This window comes from Salvelinus alpinus, chromosome 29 (genome assembly GCF_045679555.1).
Source record: "Salvelinus alpinus chromosome 29, SLU_Salpinus.1, whole genome shotgun sequence".
Taxonomy (NCBI): domain Eukaryota; kingdom Metazoa; phylum Chordata; class Actinopteri; order Salmoniformes; family Salmonidae; genus Salvelinus; species Salvelinus alpinus.
This window is the reverse complement of record NC_092114.1, coordinates 46,013,586-46,036,241: the sequence shown is the minus strand read 5'-3', so window position 1 is coordinate 46,036,241 and position 22,656 is coordinate 46,013,586. Positions and strand designations below refer to the sequence as shown.

Here is a 22,656-nt window from a genome sequence, read left to right as displayed (position 1 = left end):
TTTTTACTGCTCTTCTTTAATTACTTGTTCTTTTTAACTCTTATTCTTATCCGTATTTTTTGAAACTGCATTGTCGGTTAGGGGCTCGTAAGTAAGCATTTCACTGTACGGTCTAACCTAACCTGTTGTATTCGGCCCTTGTGACTAATACAATTTGATTTGAATTATACATTGTTAAAAGTACAAATGAACATTGTGCAGAGCACACATTTCATTGTTTCACAGACATTAGGTAGATAAAAGGGAAAGTTATTGCAATCAACATCCACTTTCTCAGGTTGCAAGTTCAACATGGACAGGTAAAACATTTAAAACAACACATTTCCCTGCACCTATCCTGTGTATGTGACAAAAACATTTTTCAAGAGGCAAAACAAACACTTTTTTTTTTTGATAAGGCCTATCCGGTGGGCTAAATCACAATGTGCTGTCATAATAACATTCAACTTGAATATTTGGGTTTGCAAGAGCTATTTTTGAAACATGAAAAAAAAAATCATGTCATGTGTCCTTGACAGAATGCCAGTTTCCTGAATGAGGCCTGTTGGCTACAACCTGCATGGAGACCATGTGAGTGTGGTAGTGCTTGTGTGAACTAAAGCCTGTGTGCTTACCAAAGTTGTCATGGTGCAATAGAAAACTGGGCACTTTGGCACAAAGTGTGCTGTGCACAGCAACCTCCCCCGGTTATTTTCCTTTATCAGCGTAACAGGCTATTATTCACTCACACAGCTAACTTTGCACTTAAATAATGGTGTTTTTGGCAGACTTTATTCTTGGTACTTCAACCTATAATTGCAGCCCTGTGTGACCACCATAACCAGTTTAATATTATTGGTGGCCCCCTACATGAGTAAAATGGTTTCACCTTAATTGGGGAGGATGAGCTCGTGGTAATTTGCTGAAGCAAAATAAGTGGAATGGTATCAAACACATGGTTTGACGCCATTCCATTCGCTCCATTCCAGCCATTTTATTATGAGCCGTCCTCCCCTCAGCAGCCTCCACTGGTCTGGACATAAGATAACATATGAGTTTTTCCTCTTGTTCATTCATTGAAATTATGGAACTACTGATGCAACCTGGTCACAGAGTGTTTAGTATTATTCTGTACGTGAATCCGGAACACTCCCTTTAGTATGATATATGTTACGTTTGGTAAAGTTACATAAGTCAGACGGTTACTGAAGGCAAAAACGAAAGGAGGGTGGTTGGTCGGGGTGAATGGGTGGGCGTATAATGTGAACGTCTAGCAACCCAAAGGTTGGGAGTTCAAATTTCATCTGGACTTGAACCCGATCTAACATCTCTGGAAAGACCTGAAAATATCTGTGCAGCGATGCTCCCCATCCAACCTGACAGAGCTTGAGAGGATCTGCAGAGAAGAATGGGAGAAACTCCCCAAATACAGGTGTGCCAAGCGTGTAGCGTCATACCCAAGAAGACTCAAGGCTGTAATCGCTGCCAAAGGTGCTTCAACAAAATACTGAGTAAAGGGTCTGAATACTTATGTAAATGTGATATTTCAGGTTTATTTGTATAAATTTATAAAAATTCAAAAAATCTGTTTTTGCTTTGTCATTATGGGGTATTGTGTGTAGATTGATGAGGAAAAAAATCTATTGAATCAATTTTAGAATAAGGCTATAAAGTAACAAAATGTGGAAAAAGTCAAGGTGTCTGAATACTTTCCGAATGCACTGTACTAGCATGTTAGCTAACCCTTCACCTAACCCTAACCCTTTTAGGTAACTCTTCACCTATCCCTAACCTTAACCCTTTTAGCTAACTTTTCCCCTAACCTTAACCCTTTAACTTAACTTCTAAACCTAACCCTAACCCCTAGCCTAGCTAACGTTAGCAAGCCAGCTAACATTAGCCACCTAGCTAGAATTGAGGATTCATAACATATCATAGCTTTGCAAATTCGTGACATATAGTACATTTGCAAATTCGGAACATATCATATGAAATGAATACATACCATACGAAACATTTCGGAATTACATACAGAATCATTTGAAATGCTTTGAGACCAGGTTGACTGATGAGGAATGAGAGAAATGTGTCGCTGTACGGACTACAACAATAAAAGGGACTTGATCAAGGTCAATGTTTCCAATCAGGCAATTGAGGTGATGGACAGGAGTGTGACATTGAAGTGGAAACAGGTAATTTTGTGACTGAGATATCAAGAGGGGATTTAATTTGTAAGTAGGGCCTACAAAGATGTCCAGTGTGTAAACTCATAGAAATAAGGGTCAAGTATTGTTCCCTGGGATACAATAAGATCAAAATATACATAATGTACCTTCAGAGGTACACATATAATCTCACACGGGTACTGTTCGGTAGCTTTAAGGGTACATGTGCGAATAATCTAGTATAATGGTACATTTTTGTAACCAATATTTTTTTATATAAAGAATATATATAATTATCACACTCTCAACTTACGATACATTTCTGTTTCCCAGGGTCCAAACGTATTTTGTGTACCCTCAACTCTTGATGGTACTGATCTGTACCTTAGCTTAGCAGAAAAGCAATGTTGAAGAAAGGTACATATGTGTACATATGAATAAAGGTACATACAGTATGTGGATTCACCATAAGGTACAACTATGACACGTCGTCTTCTAGGTTTAAATTGAAGATGTGGCAAATAGGAATCGCAATGTATTTTGCTACCAACCTCAGTAATGTACCATCCAGGTTGTCGGTACCAGGTGGTTTGTCCTTATTAATAGACAGCAATCATTTGTTCACCTTTTCCACACAAACTTTGCGGAATTCAAAACTACAGTGCTCGTCTATCATTTTTGGTCCGTTATGCATGAATATGAAGGCTCAGCATTTGTTGGTCGCATGTCATGCCTAAGTTTGCTAATCTTGTCAACAAAAAAAGTTATTAAAGTGGTTGGCAATATCAAAGGGTTTTGTTGTGAACAAGCCATCTGCCTCAATGAAGGATGGAACTGAGGATGAAGCTTTTTTATATATTTTTTTAGGTGGCCTACTGCAGAACTTTTTACTATCATTCTTTATATTATTTATCTTTGTTCCATAGTATAGTTCTTCTTTTCGTTTATTTTTGTTACGTGATTTCTCAATTTACTGTATGTTTGCCATTCTGCTGTGTTGACAGACTTATTTAGTATTCCCGTTGCCTCATTCCTCTCCATACAGTTTTTCAATTCATCATCTATACATGGGGAACTGGCAGTTCTGATGGACGCATGCCTATCAGTAGCCCGAAGAAGCTTTTTCATAAATGCTTCGAGTGCTGTGTCAAGTTGTTCCTCAGTACACACATCAGACCAATTTTCCACATCTTCGAAATAGGAATCATTGCAAAACCTCTTGTATGATCGCTTATACATTATTATAGGTCCAGTCTTTGGAACTTAGTTTTTTCTAAATATGGCTATTACATTATATTAGTATATAATTATAGGCCAAAATAGCATCATTAATGATATACAGCGCCTTCATAAAGTACTCACACCTCTTGACTTTCTCCAGATTTTGTTGTGTTACTGCCTGAATTTTAAATGGATTAAATGTCGAATTTTTTTCACTGTCCTACATTTATTTTTTATATTTCACCTTTATTTAACCAGGTAGGCTAGTTGAGAACAAGTTCTCATTGGCAACTGCGACTTGGCCAAGATAAAGCATAGCAATTCGACACATACAACTACACAGTTACACATGGAATAAACAAAACATAGTCAATAATACAGTAGAACAAATACTGTGAAACTGTGAACCATCAGATCCTCCTCTCCACCCTCTCCGAGCTGGGCATCTCCGGCGCGGCCCACGCTTGGATTGCGTCCTACCTGACAGGTCGCTCCTACCAGGTGGCGTGGCGAGAATCTGTCTCCGCACCACGTGCTCTCACCACTGGTGTCCCCCAGGGCTCTGTTCTAGGCCCTCTCCTATTCTCGCTATACACCAAGTCACTTGGCTCTGTCATATCCTCACATGGTCTCTCCTATCATTGCTATGCAGACGACACACAATTAATCTTCTCCTTTCCCCCCTCTGATAACCAGGTGGTGAATCGCATCTCTGCATGTCTGGCAGACATATCAGTGTGGATGACGGATCACCACCTCAAGCTGAACCTCGGCAAGACGGAGCTGCTCTTCCTCCCGGGGAAGGACTGCCCGTTCCATGATCTCGCCATCACGGTTGACAACTCCATTGTGTCCTCCTCCCAGAGTGCTAAGAACCTTGGCGTGATCCTGGACAACACCCTGTCGTTCTCAACTAACATCAAGGCGGTGACCCGTTCCTGTAGGTTCATGCTCTACAACATTCGCAGAGTACGACCCTGCCTCACGCAGGAAGCGGCGCAGGTCCTAATCCAGGCACTTGTCATCTCCCGTCTGGATTACTGCAACTCGCTGTTGGCTGGGCTCCCTGCCTGTGCCATTAAACCCCTACAACTCATCCAGAACGCCGCAGCCCGTCTGGTGTTCAACTTTCCCAAGTTCTCTCACGTCACCCCGCTCCTCCGCTCTCTCCACTGGCTTCCAGTTGAAGCTCGCATCCGCTACAAGACCATGGTGCTTGCCTACGGAGCTGTGAGGGGAACGGCACCTCCGTACCTTCAGGCTCTGATCAGGCCCTACACCCAAACAAGGGCACTGCGTTCATCCACCTCTGGCCTGCTCGCCTCCCTACCTCTGAGGAAGTACAGTTCCCGCTCAGCCCAGTCAAAACTGTTCGCTGCTCTGGCACCCCAATGGTGGAACAAACTCCCTCACGACGCCAGGTCAGCGGAGTCAATCACCACCTTCCGGAGACACCTGAAACCCCACCTCTTTAAGGAATACCTAGGATAGGATAAAGTAATCCTTCTAACCCCCCCCCCCTTAAAAGAGTTAGATGCACTATTGTAAAGTGGTTGTTCCACTGGATATCATAAGGTGAATGCACCAATTTGTAAGTCGCTCTGGATAAGAGCGTCTGCTAAATGACTTAAATGTAAATGTAAACAAAGAAAAGAAAAAGTCTATATACAGTGAGTGCAAATGAGGTAAGATAAGGGAGTTAAGGCAATAAATAGGCCATGGTGGCGAAGTAATTACAATATAGCAATTAAACACTGGAATGGTAGATGTGCAGAAGATGAAGGTGCAAGTAGAGATACTAGGGTGCAAAGGAGCAAGATAAATAAATAAATACAGTATGGGGATGAGGTAGGTAGATAGATGAGCTGTTTACAGATGGGCTATGTACAGGTGCAGTGATCTGTGAGCTGCTCTGACAGCTGGTGCTTAAAGCTAGTGAGGGAGATATGAGTCTCCAGCTTCAGTGATTTTTGCAGTTCGTTTCAGTCATTGGCAGCAGAGAACTGGAAGGAAAGGCGGCCAAAAGAGGAATTGGCTTTGGGGGTGACTAGTGAGATATACCTGCTGGAGCGCGTGCTACGGGTGGGTGCTGCTATGGTGACCAGTGAGATGAGATAAGGCGGGGCTTTACCTAGGAGAGACTTGCAGATGACTTGGAGCCAGTGGGTTTGGCGACGAGTATGAAGCGAGGGCCAGCCAACGAGAGCATACAGGTTGCAATGGTGGGTAGTATATGGGGCTTTGGTGACAAAACGGATGGCACTGTGATAGACTGCATCCAATTTGTTGAGTAGAGTGTTGGAGGCTATTTTGTAAATGACATCGCCGAAGTGGAGGATCGGTAGGATGGTCAGTTTTACGAGGGTATGTTTGGCAGCACGAGTAAAGGATGCTTTGTTGCGAAATAGGAAGCCGATTCTAGATTTAATTTTGGATTGAAGTTGCTTAAAACTTCTTATGGCTGCATCCCGCTACCGGGATCGATATGACAACAGCCAGTGAAAGTGCATTGCGCCAAATTCAAACAACAGAAATCTCAGAATTAAAATTCCTCAAACATACATGTGTCTTATATAATTTTAAAGGTAATCTTGTTGTTAATCCCACCAAAGTGTCCGATTTCAAATATGCTTTTCAGCGAAAGCACTACAAACGATTATGTTAGGTCACCACCAAACCACAATAAGCACAGCCATTTTTTCCAGCGAACGATAGCAGTCAGAAAAAGCAGAAATAGAGATAAAATTCATCACTAACATTTGATTATCTTCATCAGATGACACTCATAGGACTTCATGTTACACAATACATGCATGTTGTTTGATAAAGTTCATATTTATAACAAAAAATCTGAGTTTACATTGGCGCATTACATTCACTAGTTCCAAAAACATCAAGTGATTTTGCATAGCCACATCGTTTCAACAGAAATACTCACCATAAATGTAGATGATAATACTATACACATAGATAACATACACATAGAATTATAGATATACCTCTCCTTAATGCAACCGCTGTGTCAGATTTAAAAAAAACTTTACGGAAAAAGCAAATCATGCAATAATCTGAGACGGAGCTCAGAACAATAGCCAAATTAGCCGCCATGTTGGGGTCAACAGAAACCAGAAAATACATGATAAATGTTTCCTTACCTTTGATGAACTTCATCAGAATGCAGTCCTAGGAATCCCAGGTCCACAATAAACTTGATTTGTTCGATAATGTCCGTTATTTATGTCCAATTAGCTACTTTGGTTAGCACGTTTGGTAAACAATTCCAAAGTCAAAGCGCGTCCACTATAACGTGACGAAATGTCCAAAAGTTCCGTAACAGTCAATAGAAACATGTCAAACGATGTACTGAATCAATCTTTAGAATGTTGTTAACATACATCTTGAATAACGTTCCAACCGGAGAATTAGATTGACTTCAGATGAGCGGTGGAACGGAGGTCCTCCTCATGTGAACGCGCATGTGAAAGCATGGTCAGCTCGTGGAAATGGTGACTAATTCCTGTCTCCTTCGGCCCCCCTTCACATTAGAGTCATCAGACAAAGTTCTCTTGACTGTTGACATCTAGTGGAGGCCGTAGGAAGTGAAAACTCATCAATATCTCGCTGTAATTTCAATGAGAGCTTGGTTGAAAATCTGCCACCTCAGAAGAAATTCAAACAGGAAGTGGAACTTCTCAGGTTTTTGCCTGCCATATGAGTTCTGTTATACTCAGACATAATTCAAACAGTTTTAGAAACTTCAGAGTGTTTTCTATCCAATACGAATAATAGGAGCAGGCAGTTTACTATGTGCACCTCTGTGCACCTTTCATCCAAGCTACTCAATACTGCCCCTGCAGCCAGAAGAAGTTAATGTGATTCTGGAAGGAGAGTTTACCGTCTAACCAGACACCTAGGTGTTTGTAATTTTCCACATATTCTAACTCAGAACCGTCCAGAGTAGTGATGCTGGACGGGCAGGCATGTGCGGGCAACGATCTGTTGAAGAGCATGCATTTAGTTTTACTTGCATTTAAGAACAGTTGGAGGCCACGGAAGGAGAGTTGTATGGCATTGAAGCTCGTCTGGAGGTTAGTTAACACAGTGTCCAAAGAAGGGCCAGAAGTATACAGAATGGTGTCGTCTGTGTAGAGGTGAATCAGAGAATCACCAGCAGCAAGAGCAACATCATTGATGTATACAGAGAAGAGTCAGCCCAAGGATTGAACCCTGTGGAACCCCCATAGAGACTGCCAGAGGTCCAGACAACAGGCCCTCCAATTTGACACACTGAACTCTATCAGAGAAGTAGTTGGTGAACCAGGCGAGGTAGTCATTTGAGAAACCAAGGCTGTTTAGTCTGCCGATAAGAATGTGGTGATTGACAAAGTCGAAAGCCTTGGCCAGGTCGATGAATGCGGCTGCACAGTAATGTCTCTCATTGATGCCGGTTATGATATCATTTAGGACCTTGAGCGTGGCTGAGGTGCACCTATGATCAGCTCTGAAACCAGATTGCATAGCGGAGAAGGTACGGTGGGATTCGAAATAGTCGGTAATCTGTTTGTTAACTTGGCTTTCGAAGACCTTAGAAAGGCAGGGTAGGATAGATATAGGTCTGTAGCAGTTTGGGTCTAGAGTGTCTCCCCATTTGAAGAGGGGGATGATCACGGCAGCTTTCCAATCTTGGGAATCTCAGACGACACGAAAGAGAGGTTGAACAGACTGATAATAGGGGTTGCAACAATTTCGGCAGATAATTTTAGAAAGCGAGGGTCCAGATTGTCTAGCCCGGCTGATTTGTAGGGGTCCAGATTTTGCAGCTCTTTCAGAACATCAGCTATCTGGATTTGGGTGAAGGAGAAATGGTGGAGGGTGCCGGGCAGGGGTAGCCAGGTGGAAAGCATGGCCAGCCGTAGAGAAATGCTTATTGAAATTCTCAATTATAGTGGATTTATCAGTGGTGACAGTGTTTCCTAGCCTCAGAGCAGTGGGCAGCTGGGAGGAGGTGCTCTTATTCTCCATGGACTTTACAGTGTCCCAGAACTTTTTTGAGTTAGTACTACAGGATGCAAATGTCTGTTAGGAAAGCTAAGGCTAGCTTTTTCAAACTGCCTTTGTATATTTGTTACTAACTTCCCTGAAAAGTTGCATATCACAGGGGCTATTCAATGCTAATGCAGAACGCCACAGGATGTTTTTGTGCTGGTCAAGGGCAGACCGGTCTGGAGTTGAACCAAGGACTATATCTATTCCTAGTTCAATTTTTTTTGAATGGGGCATGCTTATTTAAGATGGTGAAGAAGGCACTTTTAAAGAATAGCCAGGCATCATCTACTGACGGGATGAGGTCAATGTCATTCCAGGATACCCCGGCCAGATCGATTAGAAAGGCCTGCTCGCAGAATTGTTTTAGGGAGCGTTTGACAGTGATGAGGGGTGGTCGTTTGGTCGCAGACCCATTACGGATGCAGGCAATGAGGCAGTGATTGCCTGCAGTGATTGCCTGCATCCGATTGAAAACAGCAGAGGTGTATTTGGAGGGCGAGTTAGTTAGGATGACATCTATGAGGGTGCCCGTGTTCACGGATTTGGAGTTATACCTGGTAGGTTCATTAATAATTTGTGTGAGATTGAGGGCATCAAGCTTAGATTGTAGGATGGCCGGAGTGTTAAGCATGTCCCAGTTTAGGTCACCTAGTAGCACGAGCTCTGAAGATAGATGGGGGGGCAATCAATTCACATATGGGTTCCAGGGCACAGCTGGGGGCAGAGGGGGGTCTATAGCAAGTGGAAACGGTGAGAGACTTGTTTCTGGAAAGGTGGATTTTTAATACAATACCCCATAATGTCAAAGTGGAATTATGTTTTTTGAAATTTTAACAAATTAATAAAAAATTAAAAGCTGAAATGTATTGAGTCAATAAGTATTCAACCCCTTTGTTATGGCAAGCCTAAATAAGTTCGGGAGGAAAAATATGCTTAACAGGTCACATAATAAAAGTTACATGGACTTTTGCTCAATAAGTGTGCAATAATACAAGCTTCCAATTGGCTCATTCATCCCCCTCCTCTCCCTTGAACTATTCCCCAGGTTGTTGCTGTAAGAATGTGTTCTCAATCAACTTACCTGGTAAAATAAGGGTAAAATAAATCAATAAAAATAGTGTTTAACGTGATTTTTTAATGATCTCTGTACCCCACACATACAGATAATTGTAAGGTCCCTCAGTCGAGCAGTGAATTTTAAACACAGATTCAGCCAAAGTCCAGGGAGGTTTTCCAATGCCTTGCAAAGAAGGGCACCCATTGTTAGATGGGTAAAAAAAGCAGACTTTGAATATCCCTTTTAGCATGTTGAAGTTATTACACTTTGGATGGTGTATCAATACACCCAGTCACTACTAAGATACAGATGTCCTTCCTAACTTAGCTGCCGGAGAGGAAGGAAACAGCTCATGAATTTCACCATTAAGCCAATGGTGACTCAACAGCATTGTAGTTACTCCACAATATTAAGCTAATTGACAGAGAGAAAAGAAGAAAGCCTGTACAGAACAAAAATATTCCAAAACACGCATCCGGTTTGCAACAAGGCACTGAAGTAATACTGCAAAAATTGTGGCATAGCATTTTACCTTTTGTCCTGAATACAAAGTGTTATGTTTGGGGCAAATCCAATACGACGCATTACTGAGTACTACTCTCCATATTTTCCAGCATTGTGGTGGCTTCATCATGTTATGAATTCACCTTTCAGCAGGACAATAACCTAAAACACAAGGCCAAATCTACACCGGAGTGGCTTACCAAGAAGACAGTGAATGTGGCCAAGTTAGTTTTGACTTAAATCTACATCTAGCAATGATCAACAACCAATTTGAAAAGAATAATGGGCAAATGTTCCACAATCCTGGTGTGGAAAACTCTTAGAGACTTACCCAGAAAGACCGACAGCTGTAATCGCTGCCAAAGGTGATCTACAAAGTATTGACTCAGATGTGTGAATACTAACGTAAATTAGATATTTCTGTATTTAATTTAATACATTTGCAAAACTTTCTGAAAACATGCTTTCACTTTGTCATTATGGGGTATTGTGTGTATGTAGGTGGGAGAGGATTCAAAAATCCATTTTGAATTCAGGCTGTAACACAACAAAATGTGGAATAAGTCAAGGGGTATGAATACTTTCTGAATGCACTGTATGAGTGATACAGCAGGGTCACATTTCATTTGCTCTTTTAAACCTACCCTTTGGAGTGACTTTAGTAGCATAAGTCGATCTATTTCGTTTTTAAGTGGAGATCTCTCAACAATCATTGTCACGATAGCACATTGGTAATAGTCAGTGACAAACATAAGTAGGGCTGGGCATGGTTAAAACCAGGTTATGCAGAAAAGAAAGATGTGAAACCTAGCCCTACATAGTATGTCACCCTATATTTTTTGATGATGTCACACCAAATTAACATCCTGAAGTATAATCTATGTGGCTTTCAGTTGAGCAGAAATAGGAAGAAGAAAATGGAGACACTTTTTTTTAAAGCCAAGGCAGATATTATTTTTTAACAAGAATTCTGCCTGAAAGATCTAACAAACATTGACCAAGTTTAAAACGTAGGCTATGAGTAAAAGGAACGTCTGTGGTGGAACTTTTATGCGTAGGGTATAAGGTCGTTATAGAAGGTGATCTTAATACTGTAACACATGGGAGTCAAACTCATTCCACGGAGGGCCGAGTGTCTACGGGTTTTGGTTTTTCGTTTCAAATAAGACCAAAAAGTAATAAATAAATAATCAAACAAATATTTTAAAAATTAATAAAGACCTAGACAACAAAGTGAGGGAAGTTCCTTACTAATTAGGGACCTTAATTCAATCAATCAAGTACAAGGGTGGAGCGAAAACCCACAGACACTCGGCCCTCCGTGGAATGAGTTTAACACGTTTTGGAACAGAAGCAAATGACCGGAAGGCAAGTTCGAATCAATTCTCAATCTTTGTTGTATTATGAAATGCAAATGTGATGCATTGATGTTAATCACCTCTTTTCATCCCAAAAACAAGGTAAATAAACAAAATAAATCATCTAAAGCCTATTGAGTATGAAATAAAAACACACAAAAGCAACAAAACAAGATATGATGCAAAATGACTCTCTCGTGAAAGAGAAAAAGAATCAGAGAGCTATGGTTTTAAAGCTGATCTTGTAAAAAAAATAGAAGGTTAGCTGTAGATAGATCAATTCTCCAGTTGGTGCTGCCCAGCCTATTATTATTTTCTCATTTGCTGCCCCGCCTACTGTTATTTTCTCATTGTGGATTTGTGGATATAACGTTGAAAACCTGATGTTTTAAAAAGTACAAATTCAACATATTTTATACAGATTTGTCTATGTTTAAATTTGGTTACCATAATAATGATATAATCCTGTGGTTTAAATTTTGCCCTCAAAACAACAGTTTGGCTTTTTTCAAATGCAATCTATTTCCCACGTCACAATACGTTGACAAATTACGTTGAAACAATGTTGAGTCAACCAGTTTGTGACCAGCTGAAAGGCACTCTGAGAAATCATATTGGAGGCGTGGCTTAGTTTCAGTTAGTTATTTTTGTCCACCCGTGAGTGGAAGTGTTGTATCAGTTGAAGTGGTCTATGGTAGAGGTACATTTTTAAACTTTCGAGAAGCAAAAGGCTTTGTCACTGTGGTGGTTCCTATAAAGGCAAAATGTACCTTTCTAAAAGCATGATTTGTACCTGTGGACTATATGTAAGAAAGGTACTGAGGTACACACTGGGGTACAATTATGTACCTATAACTAAAAGGTACAAAGGATGTATCTTACAGTGCACCACCCCAGTGACAAGCATTTGTACCCCTTTAGGAACAAATCTAAAAGAGTGTAGTCCCTAAAGTCCAACAAGTATGAATGATAGGCTAACTGGCTAAATATGGCAAAAGGCCTACATGTCAAGCCCAAAGAAGTGGATATATGACTCGATGGATTTGATTTTATTAGGATCTCTTTGGGTCCTCATTTGGACTAATCCTCCAAGAGGCCTTAAACATTCAAATACAATCACATTTTCACATATAAACACACTGTTACAAATGGAGGAAAGGTTAACAAAGCAAACAATTGCAATGTAATCCAAGATTTTGAAGAAAGACCGAGCAGTACTCATTTCGGCTATGAAAAGCCAACTGACTTTTATTCCTGATTATTATTTGTCATTTATGAACATTTTGAAAATCTTGGCTCTCTCTAATTCTCTCCTTCTCTCTTTCTCTCTCTCGGAGGACCGGAGCCCTAGGACCATACGTCAGGACTACCGGGCATGATGACTCCTTGCTGTCCCCAGTCCGCCTGGCCCTGCTGCTATTCCAGTTTCAGCTGTTCTGCCTGCGGTTATGGAACCGCCACCTGTCCCGGACCTGCTATTTTCGACTCTTGATGATCGGCTATGAAAAGCCAACTGAAAATTATTCATGATTATTATTTGACCATGCTTGTCACTTATGAACATTTTGAACATCTTGGCATAGTTCTGTCACAATCTCCACCCAGCACAGCCAGAAGAGGACTGGCCACCCCTCATAGCCTGGTTCCTCTCTAGGTTTCTTCCTAGGTTTTGGCCTTTCTAGGGAGTTTTTCCTAGCCACCGTGCTTCTACACCTGCATTGCTTGCTGTTTGGGGTTTTAGGCTGGGTGTCTGTACAGCACTTCGAGATATTAGCTGATGTACGAAGGGCTATATAAAATAAACTTGATTTGATTTGATTTGATTACTGGTACTAATCTGTGACGTACGCAGTTTCCTTTTCCAGTATCTACACCCTGCTCGCATCATTTCACATTCATGAGAGTGGCACGCCCCGGGACTCACTCCCCCTACCATCTGTTGGATAAAAGCAGGTTGAAGATGAGGACAGTACAGCTTGGACAAACTTGAAGGAAAGCAGAAGACTTCTATCTCCCACGCAGAACTTCACAGAAGAGGAGAACTGAGTTTTTTTTTCTAACAACAACAAACAAAACATGATTTCGGCTGGATTTTTTGCACATTCTTGGTTACTTGCACTACTGACTCTTCATTGTGCAAAACTTGGAGGTATTGTATAATGTTTCTATACATTTAACATTTTGAAAGGGATTACACTCAAATCTATTATTTGTCTGCTATGAAACAGATTGTCTGAAATTATCATGTTTTTTCAAGCTCCCTCATTTTCTTCACACTTTTGCTCTGTCTCTTCTATTCACAGGTACCCAGAATTTTGGCTCTCTGCAGGAGCCTGACGTCCCTTTCCCTCCTGCATGCCCAACCCTACAGAATCTTGCTGCCATATGTCAGTATGGACAGAGTCGCCCCCGGTATCCACCTAGCTTCTTTCCTCGCTCTGGTGTCAGTTTTTTCCGGCGCTGTGGAAAAGCCATCAATCGTTTGGAGTCTTGGTACGGCACGTGCTGCAGTGGAGAAGTCGCCCAGCAAAATGTCCAGATCCTGTGCTGCGCTCAGCAAGCTGTGAGTCGTGTGTGTGTATTTATTTTATATGAATATATTGCATATTGGAATAATTTATTTAAAGATATTCTATACTTTTCTCTATGTTTCTGTCCTTGCAGTGGCAGAATGCACTCTCCATGTTCTGTGTTGAAGAGTTTGCCGTAATGACCAGGGCATACCCGTGCTGCAGGAAGAGTGGAGAGGCCAGGTGGAGCTGCTTTAACGATGAACTCCCAAACCCCTTTTACGAGCCCACTGCAGGCTACATGGCCCCCGAGATGCCTCATGAACCAGGGTTCACCTGGAAGCCAAACACATGTTAGAGGCCACATGACTACAATATTTTGTATCACCTGAGCTTTTGTCTAAAAACACTTCATGTTTAATCTAATGATTGATTACCATTTCTGGACCGATTTTATTTGGATGGTATATTAAAGGGTTGTGGTTAGAGATAGTAAGTGTGTTGATAATTAGTTGAACTGTACACCTAGGGAGACTATGCTATCCAAATTAGTTACCTTTTCTGTGTAATTTTTCATGTTTGCACTGCTTCTTTTCTTGCCACTGAAAAATAAAAATATTATGCAAAACTTTTTGCAACCCTCTTTATTATTGTCATGATAATTAATTGCACATATCTACTACTACCGCCAAGTGTCGCTGTTGTTCCAACAAACTGACAGAATTTTATGTATTTTTGGTATAGTTACCTGCGGGCCGGATTGTATGGGTACAAATTCCTGATAGTTCTTAAGGAATTTATAGTTTACTTTCAGACATGTTATGTAGCACTATATTGGGATCACTTCAATATGGTGTTCTTCCACGCGGCAGGATACATTCCGAGTAAGAATTTCAGATTAGTCCAGTGTACCGGGTAGTGCTGCAGCTGACCAACCACCTTAAATATCTGCAGCTGCACTATTTCCACCTTTTCCTTTTTTCGACTCCTTCCAGGGAGGATTCGCTTGGTAAGAGCGCTATGTTAGAGTGTATAAGCGCAGAAGTATACCCGCAGCTATTCAATAGCTTGGAGCAGCTAGCTAGCCTCTCCATCAGGGTCCTTTGCTGTCCTCCCACTCGGTTTTGCTTGTGCCATCTCTTTTGGGTTTCGTCCTTGTGACAGTGTACCAACGTGTGCGATACTCGGTTTGGTCTACCACTATTGCGGCACTGAGGGTTTGTCTTAGTTGTGTGTGACATGTCTGTAGACCGGAACCCTCCCGGTTATAGTCTTTGGGTTCAGGGACCGCAGCTACCCCGCAAGATCGGGAGGCTGTGCAACTTTCACTGGCAGGCTAGCAGTTCTTCCCTAACATGCTGACCACACCGTTCGCATTTCGTCCGCGAGCGTTACAACAACAAAAAAAGTACACATGTTATTCAATCATTGCACCCACAATACTCGCACGCCTCTGCGTGGCCAGCCGCTAAAATAGAAATAAGTTATATTTGTGACGCTCAAAGCGCTGCAAGTCCTTCCTCTCCCATCTCCTCATTGGTTTTTAGGAGCATATACAGTTGAAGTCGGAAGTTTATATACACCTTAGCCAAATACATTTAAACTCAGTTTTCACAATTCCATTTAATCCTAGTAAAAATTCCCTGTCTTTTTTACTTTATCTTTCTCTAGGCAAGCCAGTTAGAACAAACTCTTATTTTCCAGTGGGTGGGCCCATGCCCAGTCATGTGAAATCCATAGATTAGGGCCTAATGAATTTATTTCAATTGTCTGCTTTCCTTATATGAACTGTAACTCTGTAAAAATGTTGAATGTTGCATTTATATTTTGATTGAGTAAGATTTGAGGTTGATTTCCAAAAAGATGAGGGCTGTAGCTTTCAAATGACATGTCACTTTCTATTTTCTGACAGAAATAGGGGGGAACCCACCCCGAACTCGCCAGACCCTGTACAGCATGGCTATCAAACTCATTCCATGGAGGGCAGTGTCTGCAGGTTTTTCTTTTTTTCTTTCAATTAAGTCCTAGGTAACCAGGTGAGGGGAGTTCCTTACTAATTAGTGACCTTAATTCATCAATCAAGTACAAGGGTGGAGAGAACCCGCAGACACTTGGCCCTCCGTGGAATGAGTTTGATACATACTGTACAGGGTCCAAAACAACCACTCAGAGTTTAACAGGATAACTTCTATAGGAAAACAGCCCTAATGTTGTTAACCAATATCATTGTCTTCATCCAGTCACATTGTATTATTTTCAAAGCGAAAGCTCACAATATTTGACATACAGCAGGTTTTTAAAGGACCAGACTTGTCGTTTCGTGTTTTCATTTTGGCCATGGAAAAAAATATTGCGATACTGGTATCGTCACAGCCTTTGTACATTTGTGGGATGAAAATGTTGCTGAGATGTGTCATATGTTTGTAATGATTATGTTAACATTGTTCTATCATGTATCATTTTGCATCTCAACATTGTAGCGAGGAACTGACTTCAACTTGGTCAGCAACTGTTATATATGCTATATCAAGCTACTGCATTTTTATCAACTTCACTGAGATACTCCATCTACACTTGACTGTTTATCCAGGGGCCATATGTATCAAGCGTCTCAGAGTAGGAGTGCAGATCTAGAATCAGGTCCCCCCCTGTCCATGTCATCTTATTTCTTGTAATCTAAAAGGCTAAACTAATCCTAAATTGGTGCTCGCCGTTTATCTCCTTTATCCCTTCGTCCCGTGTAGTTGCTGAGGAGCTTTTTGAGATCATGCACTACAGCAAACTTTTGGGGATCCACAACCTGGAGCAGGTGGCCCGGGAGCAGGCTGGAGAGGAGGCAGTGGGGGCGGCCGACCAGAGGCCCCCACCATCACAGGGCCAGAAGTCCCTCTACTGCACCGCCATAGAGGCCATCCGAGGAGAAGCGCATGGCAAGGAAGCACTGGACACTGAGAACAAGTTTGCATTATGCATTTTCTTTTGTTGTAGGAGTTTAACCCTTGGCCTATAATGGTCAATCTCAATCCACTGATATTGCCCTTCCACATCGGTCTTCTCACGAAAACGTCTGTAGCGTGCGTCCAAAAGGTTTGGGCTACACACTAATATGACCCCTCTGTGGAAAGCTGAGACTATGACGAACACAATGGTGTTCTCCGTTTTGAATGGAAGTATTGATGGAAGTGTGCACTCCCTGTCATGTATTTAAAAGGAATATGGTGGAAACTCCTTCCAGCCATGCTTGCGCCAATACAATGCTTTTAAATGCATAATGGGGTGTGAACGAGTGCACACTTCTTGAGAAGGGTACAGAATTGGAGCGCAGGGAGGCCAACACCGCAGGCTCCGGACCCTCTCCGTTCCCCCAACCCTGCAGTGGCAGCTGCCTAGGAGTCCCACAATCCCAAAGCACACAGACCGAGACAGCGGTGATCGATGTTAGGTGGGAGGGTTTAGGAAAGGGAGGGGAGTCTTGGGAAGAGATGTGGATGATGAGAAATGGTGTCTGGTTTGTTATTAAGCATATTGTGGTCATTGGAAGTTGCAGTTGAGAGCACATACCAGTGGTTGACGCCTTGTACAAAACAAATTATTAATGTTTCCCATACACTCAGGCGTGCGGTCAGAACGCCCTGACCTACTCCCCAAGACCCCCACACACAATGATGTCACCAGTAACTCTGGTGAAACAACCCTCCAACTCATCGTTGGGAAACTCGGGGCTCACTACCACGGCTCCTCCCATCAGGTTTGTGTCTGTGAACGAGTGTCTTTCGCCAAGCTGTCCTGTTATATAATTGTTATATATAATTATAACTTATAATTTCCCATTGTCTCGTCACTACATCACATCTGTGTCATGTTAAAACGGTTGTATAATGCTTTAATTAATAATGCTTTCATTCATTCGTCCTCTCACAGGTCAGTGGGAAAGGAGGAGCACAAGGCAGCCAGCACAGAGCAGGACGCTAGCACCCCCAAGAGGTGAGGAACAGAAATGCATTCTAAGCTCTAAGTTTCACACAGACACAACTTCTCTCTTGTCCTCAGGTGTTGAAGCACTGACATCAGTGTCATCAGTTGACGAGTGTTTCTGTGGAGATAACGGCATAGTTCCTCAGACATACTTGCATAACAGCTGCATTCGATACCTCAACACTGCAACCTATTAGTACCTAACAATAAAAGTATTTAACACCTTAACCCAGCGGTGTCAAACTAATTCCATGGAGGGCCTAGTGTCTGCTGGATTTTGTTTTTTCCTTTCAAGTAAGCCCTAGACAACCAGATAGGTCTGGGCGGTATACCGTATTTTACTATATATACACACACACACACCGGTATTGATGCACGGACCGGTTTGTGTTTTTACTTTACCTTCTATAACGGTATTTCAATGTTTGGTTTGTTAAATGTGATACGCAACTCAGTTCTTATAGTTTACTCAGTTTGCTACTTGAGTAGTCTTTCTCCCCCTCCTCCTTCTGCATGCCGCTGACCACACCAAGCCTGCCCCATCACTCAAGGAGAGCGCAGATGTTGGACCACCGAGTCACAAGCACTTTATTGCGCTTCACTCTGCATAGTCAGATAGATGCAGAAACATGCTGCTTTCTACAAGTGTTCTATAACTACACTATTAATGTGTCTTACTATCTGCAAACTACTGTCTGATAGTTTGTCTTTTCTTAGCAAGTTCTAGCTAAAATGAATTGTTAGCCACCAATTCTAAATCACTAGTTAGGTAGCTTTCTAAAAATGTACTAAGAGTCAGAGCAAACAAAGTTAGCCAATACAGTGTCAGTGCTGGTGTAGGCCTAGATAAGCATGTTTGTGCAACGGTATCTTCTAAATCGGAGAGGAATAGGCGAAGCATGAATATGCTAGCTTGCTACATGAGGTAAGAAAACATGTAATGTAACATCTAATTAGGGTCCCCTGGAAACACTGTCCAACACTGTCAATTCCTCCCTGGCATATTCATTTGTTGTCATGTCAAACAATATATTCAAGATGCTGCCCACGGTAGTGCTGGAATCATGGAAATATAATGATTACTCTAATTCTGTAGTTGGGATACAGTGAAATTCCATCTACAGAATTAGATTCATTATTCTATTTCCATTACGCCAACAGTTCACCAAATAAGTAGGCCTAGATTTTTTGCCCATATCATGCAGCTCTGCATGGCACAATTTGGAAATGTAAAAGGGTAGGGAATTGAAAAATTGCTTAAAATGCAGATTTGTTGTTGTTTGAAGTTGGATTGAACAGTATAAAACAATCAGAATGGAGAAAGACCCACCCTAAAGGTCATGAACTACTCAAACATATTCAGAACTTAAAGATGGTGCGGAAGATAATGGCTGATGTTTTACATTTACAACCAATTGTGCAATTTTGTTTTTGCATTTTGTGTAACTTATTTTGTGTACATAATGTTGCTGCTACCGTTTCTTATGACCGAAAATAACTTCTGGACATCAGAAAAGCGATTAATCACCGTGGACTGAAAGAAACTTTTTTCTTTAACGAGTCCTACGAGAAGGATATCCTGCTTTCACTGGAACAGGCTCAGATCCACGCCTTTTGGGTGAAGAAAAGACGCCGGAAAAGAAGATGCAGATCGGGGATCCTTCTGATAATCCGGCGGCCAGCGAGCAGACTCCCAATGCCTTCCATTCTCCTTGCTAATGTACAATCATTGGAAAATAAAAATGAATGACCAACTAAACTCAGCAAAAAAAGAAATGTCCACTCACTGTCAACTGCGTTTATTTTCAGCAAGCTTAACATGTGTAAATATTTGTATGAACATAAGATTCAACTGAGACAAACTGAACAAGTTCCACCGGCATGTGACTAACAGAAATTGAATAATGTGTCCCTGAACAAAAGGGGGGGTCAAAATCAAAAGTAACATTCAGTATCTGGTGTGGCCACCAGCTGCATTAAGTACTGCAGTGCATCTCCTCCTCATGGACTGCACCAGATTTGCCAGTTCTTGCTGTGAGATGTTACCCCACTCTTCCACCAAGGCACCTGCAAGTTCCCAGAGATTTCTGTGGGGAATGGCCCTAGCCCTCACCCTCCGATCCAACAGGTTCCAGACGTGCTCAATGGAATTGAGATCCGGGCTCTTCGCTGGCCATGGCAGAACACTGACATTCCTGTCTTGCAGGAAATCACGCACAGAACGGCTGGTGGATTGTCATGCTGGAGGGTCATGTCAGGAAGAGCCGGCAGGAAGGGTACCACATGAGGGAGGAGGATGTCTTCCCTGTAACACACAGCGTTGAGATTTCCTGCAATGACAACCAGCTCAGTCTGATGATGCTGTGACACACCGCCCCAGAAATTGATCCCGCTCCAGAGTACAGGCCTCGGTGTAACGCTCATTCCTTCGACGATAAACGCGAATCCGACCATCACCCCTGGTGAGACAAAACCGCGACACGTCAGTGAAGAGCACTTTTTGCCAGTCCTGTCTGGTCCAGCTACGATGGGTTTGTGCCCATAGACAATGTTGTTGCCTGTAATGTCTGGTGAGGACCTGCCTTACAACAGGCCTACAAGCCCTCAGTCCAGCCTCTCGCAGCCTATTGCAGACAATCTGAGCACTGATGGAGGGATTGTACGTTCCTGGTGTAACTCGGGAAGTTGTTGTTGCCATCCTGTACCTGTCCCGCAGGTGTGCTGTTCGGATGTACCGATCCTGTGCAGGAATTGTTACACGTGGTCTGCCACTGTGAGGACGATCAGCTGTCCGTCCTGTCTCCCTGTAGCACTGTCTTAGGCGTCTCACAGTACGGACATTGCAATTTATTGCCCTGGCCACATCTGCAGTCCTCGTGCCTCCTTGCAGCGTGCCTAAGGCACGTTCACGCAGAAGAGCAGGGACCCTGGGCATCTTCCTTTTGGTGTTTTTCAGAGTTAGTAGAAAGGCCTCTTTAGTGTCCTACGTTTTCATAACTGTGACCTTAATTGCCTACCGTCTGTAAGCTGTTAGTGTCTTAACGACCGTTCCACAGGGGCATGTTCATTAATTGTTTATGGATCATTGAACAAGCATGGGAAACAGTGTTTAAACTCTTTACAATTAAGATCTGTGAAGTTATTTGGATTTTTACTAATTACCTTTGAAAGACAGGGTCCTGAAAAAGGGACATTTCTTTTTTTGCTGAGTTTATTAAGATTATCCTAACCGGTATTAAGATTATCCTACCGGACATTAAAAAAACTAACATCTTGTGTTTCACCGAGACGTGGCTGAACGAAGAAACGGACAATATAGAGCTGGCGGGATTTTCCATGCACCGGCAGAACAGAGACGCTACTTCTGGTAAGACGAGGGGTGAGGCTGTGTGTCTTTTTGTCAATAACAGCAGGTGCGCACTGTCTAATATTAAAAGAAGTCTCGAGGTATTGCTCGCCTGAGGTAGAGTACCTTATGATAAGCTGTCGACCACACTATCTACCAAGATAGTTTTCATTTGTATTATTCGTAGCCGTCTATTTACCACCACAAAGCGAAGCAGGCACTAAGACCGCTCTCAACCAACTCTATAAGGACATAAGCAAACAATAAAATTATTTTAGCCTACTTGGTAAATATTTTCTTCTTCTTGAACTGCACTGTTGTTTAAGGGCTTGTAAGTAAGCATTTCACGGTAAAGTCTGCTTGTTGTAAGTTTGTATTCGGCGCATGTGGCAAATAAAGTTCGATTCGATTTTTATTATAAAAATGTAAAATCATACCATAATTTTTTTTATTTTTATATTGTGATATGATATTATGGCCATATCGTCCAGCCCTACAACCAGGAGAGGGGAGTTCCTTACTAATTAGTGACATTAATTCATCAATCAAGTACAAGGGAAGAGCGAAAACCCACAAACCCTCAGCCCTCCGTGGAATGAGTTGACGTGACATTTTATTTTTATTTAACTAGGCAAGTCAGTTAAGAACAAATTCTTATTTACAATGACGACCTAGGAACAGTGGGTTAACTGCCTTGTTCAGGGGCAGAACGACAGATTTTTACCTTGTCAGCTCGGGGATTTGATCTAGCAATATTTTGGTTCCTGGCCCAACGCTCTAACCACTAGGCTACCTGCCACCCCTAACCTAACAACACCCAACCTTGAAAGTATAGTACTCAACACTTCAACCTCTTGTTACAAAACCTATTAACTAGCCTACTAATATTGTTGCACTCGCTAAGTCTAGGGGCCTAGTTAACCGTCTGTAACCTGATTTTGAGATGTGCATCTATACTGAACAAAAATATAAAACGCAACATGTCAAGTGTTGGTCCCATGTTCCATGAGCTGAAATAAAAGAACACAAAAATGTTCCATACGGACATGAAGCTTATTTCTCTCCAATTTTGTGCACACATTTGTTTACATCCCTATTAGTGAGCATTTCTCCTTTGCCATGATAATCCATCCACGTAATAGGTGTGGCATATCAAGAAGTTGATTAAACAGCATGGCCATTACATAGGTGCACCTTGTGCTGGGGACTCTAAAATGTGCAGTTCTCACAACACAACGCCACAGATGTCTGAAGTTGAGGGAGCGTGCAATTGGCATGCTGACTGCAGGAATGTCCACCAGAGCCGTTTCCAGAAAATGTAATGTTAATTTCTCTACCATAAGCCGCCTCCAACATCATTTTAGAAAATGTGGCAGTACGTCCACCTGGCCTCACAACCGCAGACCTCGTGTAACCATGCCAGTGGTGGACCCCCACATCTGGCTTCTTCACCTGCGGAATCATCTGTGACCAGCCACCCGGACAGCTGATGAAA

General features: G+C 42.1%; 1 protein-coding gene across 1 annotated transcript; it reads left to right on the top strand.

Annotated features, from left to right (window-relative positions):
* Positions 1–14,754: 14,754 nt before the first annotated feature.
* Positions 14,755–18,043, top strand: LOC139559345 (phosphatidylinositol 4-phosphate 5-kinase type-1 gamma-like). The gene is made up of 4 exons (XM_071375272.1): positions 14,755–14,849; positions 16,585–16,770; positions 17,455–17,588; positions 17,762–18,043. Exons 2-4 carry the CDS (start codon positions 16,608–16,610, stop codon positions 17,810–17,812), a joined length of 348 nt encoding a protein of 115 aa, XP_071231373.1. The 5' UTR covers positions 14,755–14,849; positions 16,585–16,607; the 3' UTR covers positions 17,813–18,043.
* Positions 18,044–22,656: the final 4,613 nt, after the last annotated feature.

Excerpts from the sequence above, each read along its gene's own strand:
- LOC139559345 (XM_071375272.1), top strand. The coding sequence starts at position 16,608 with ATGCACTACAGCAAACTTTTGGGGATCCACAACCTGGAGCAGGTGGCC. Across the intron at positions 16,771-17,454 it reads CATCCGAGGAGAAGCGCATG|GCGTGCGGTCAGAACGCCCT; the intron begins GCAAGGAAGCAC and ends CCATACACTCAG. Across the intron at positions 17,589-17,761 it reads ACCACGGCTCCTCCCATCAG|GTCAGTGGGAAAGGAGGAGC; the intron begins GTTTGTGTCTGT and ends GTCCTCTCACAG.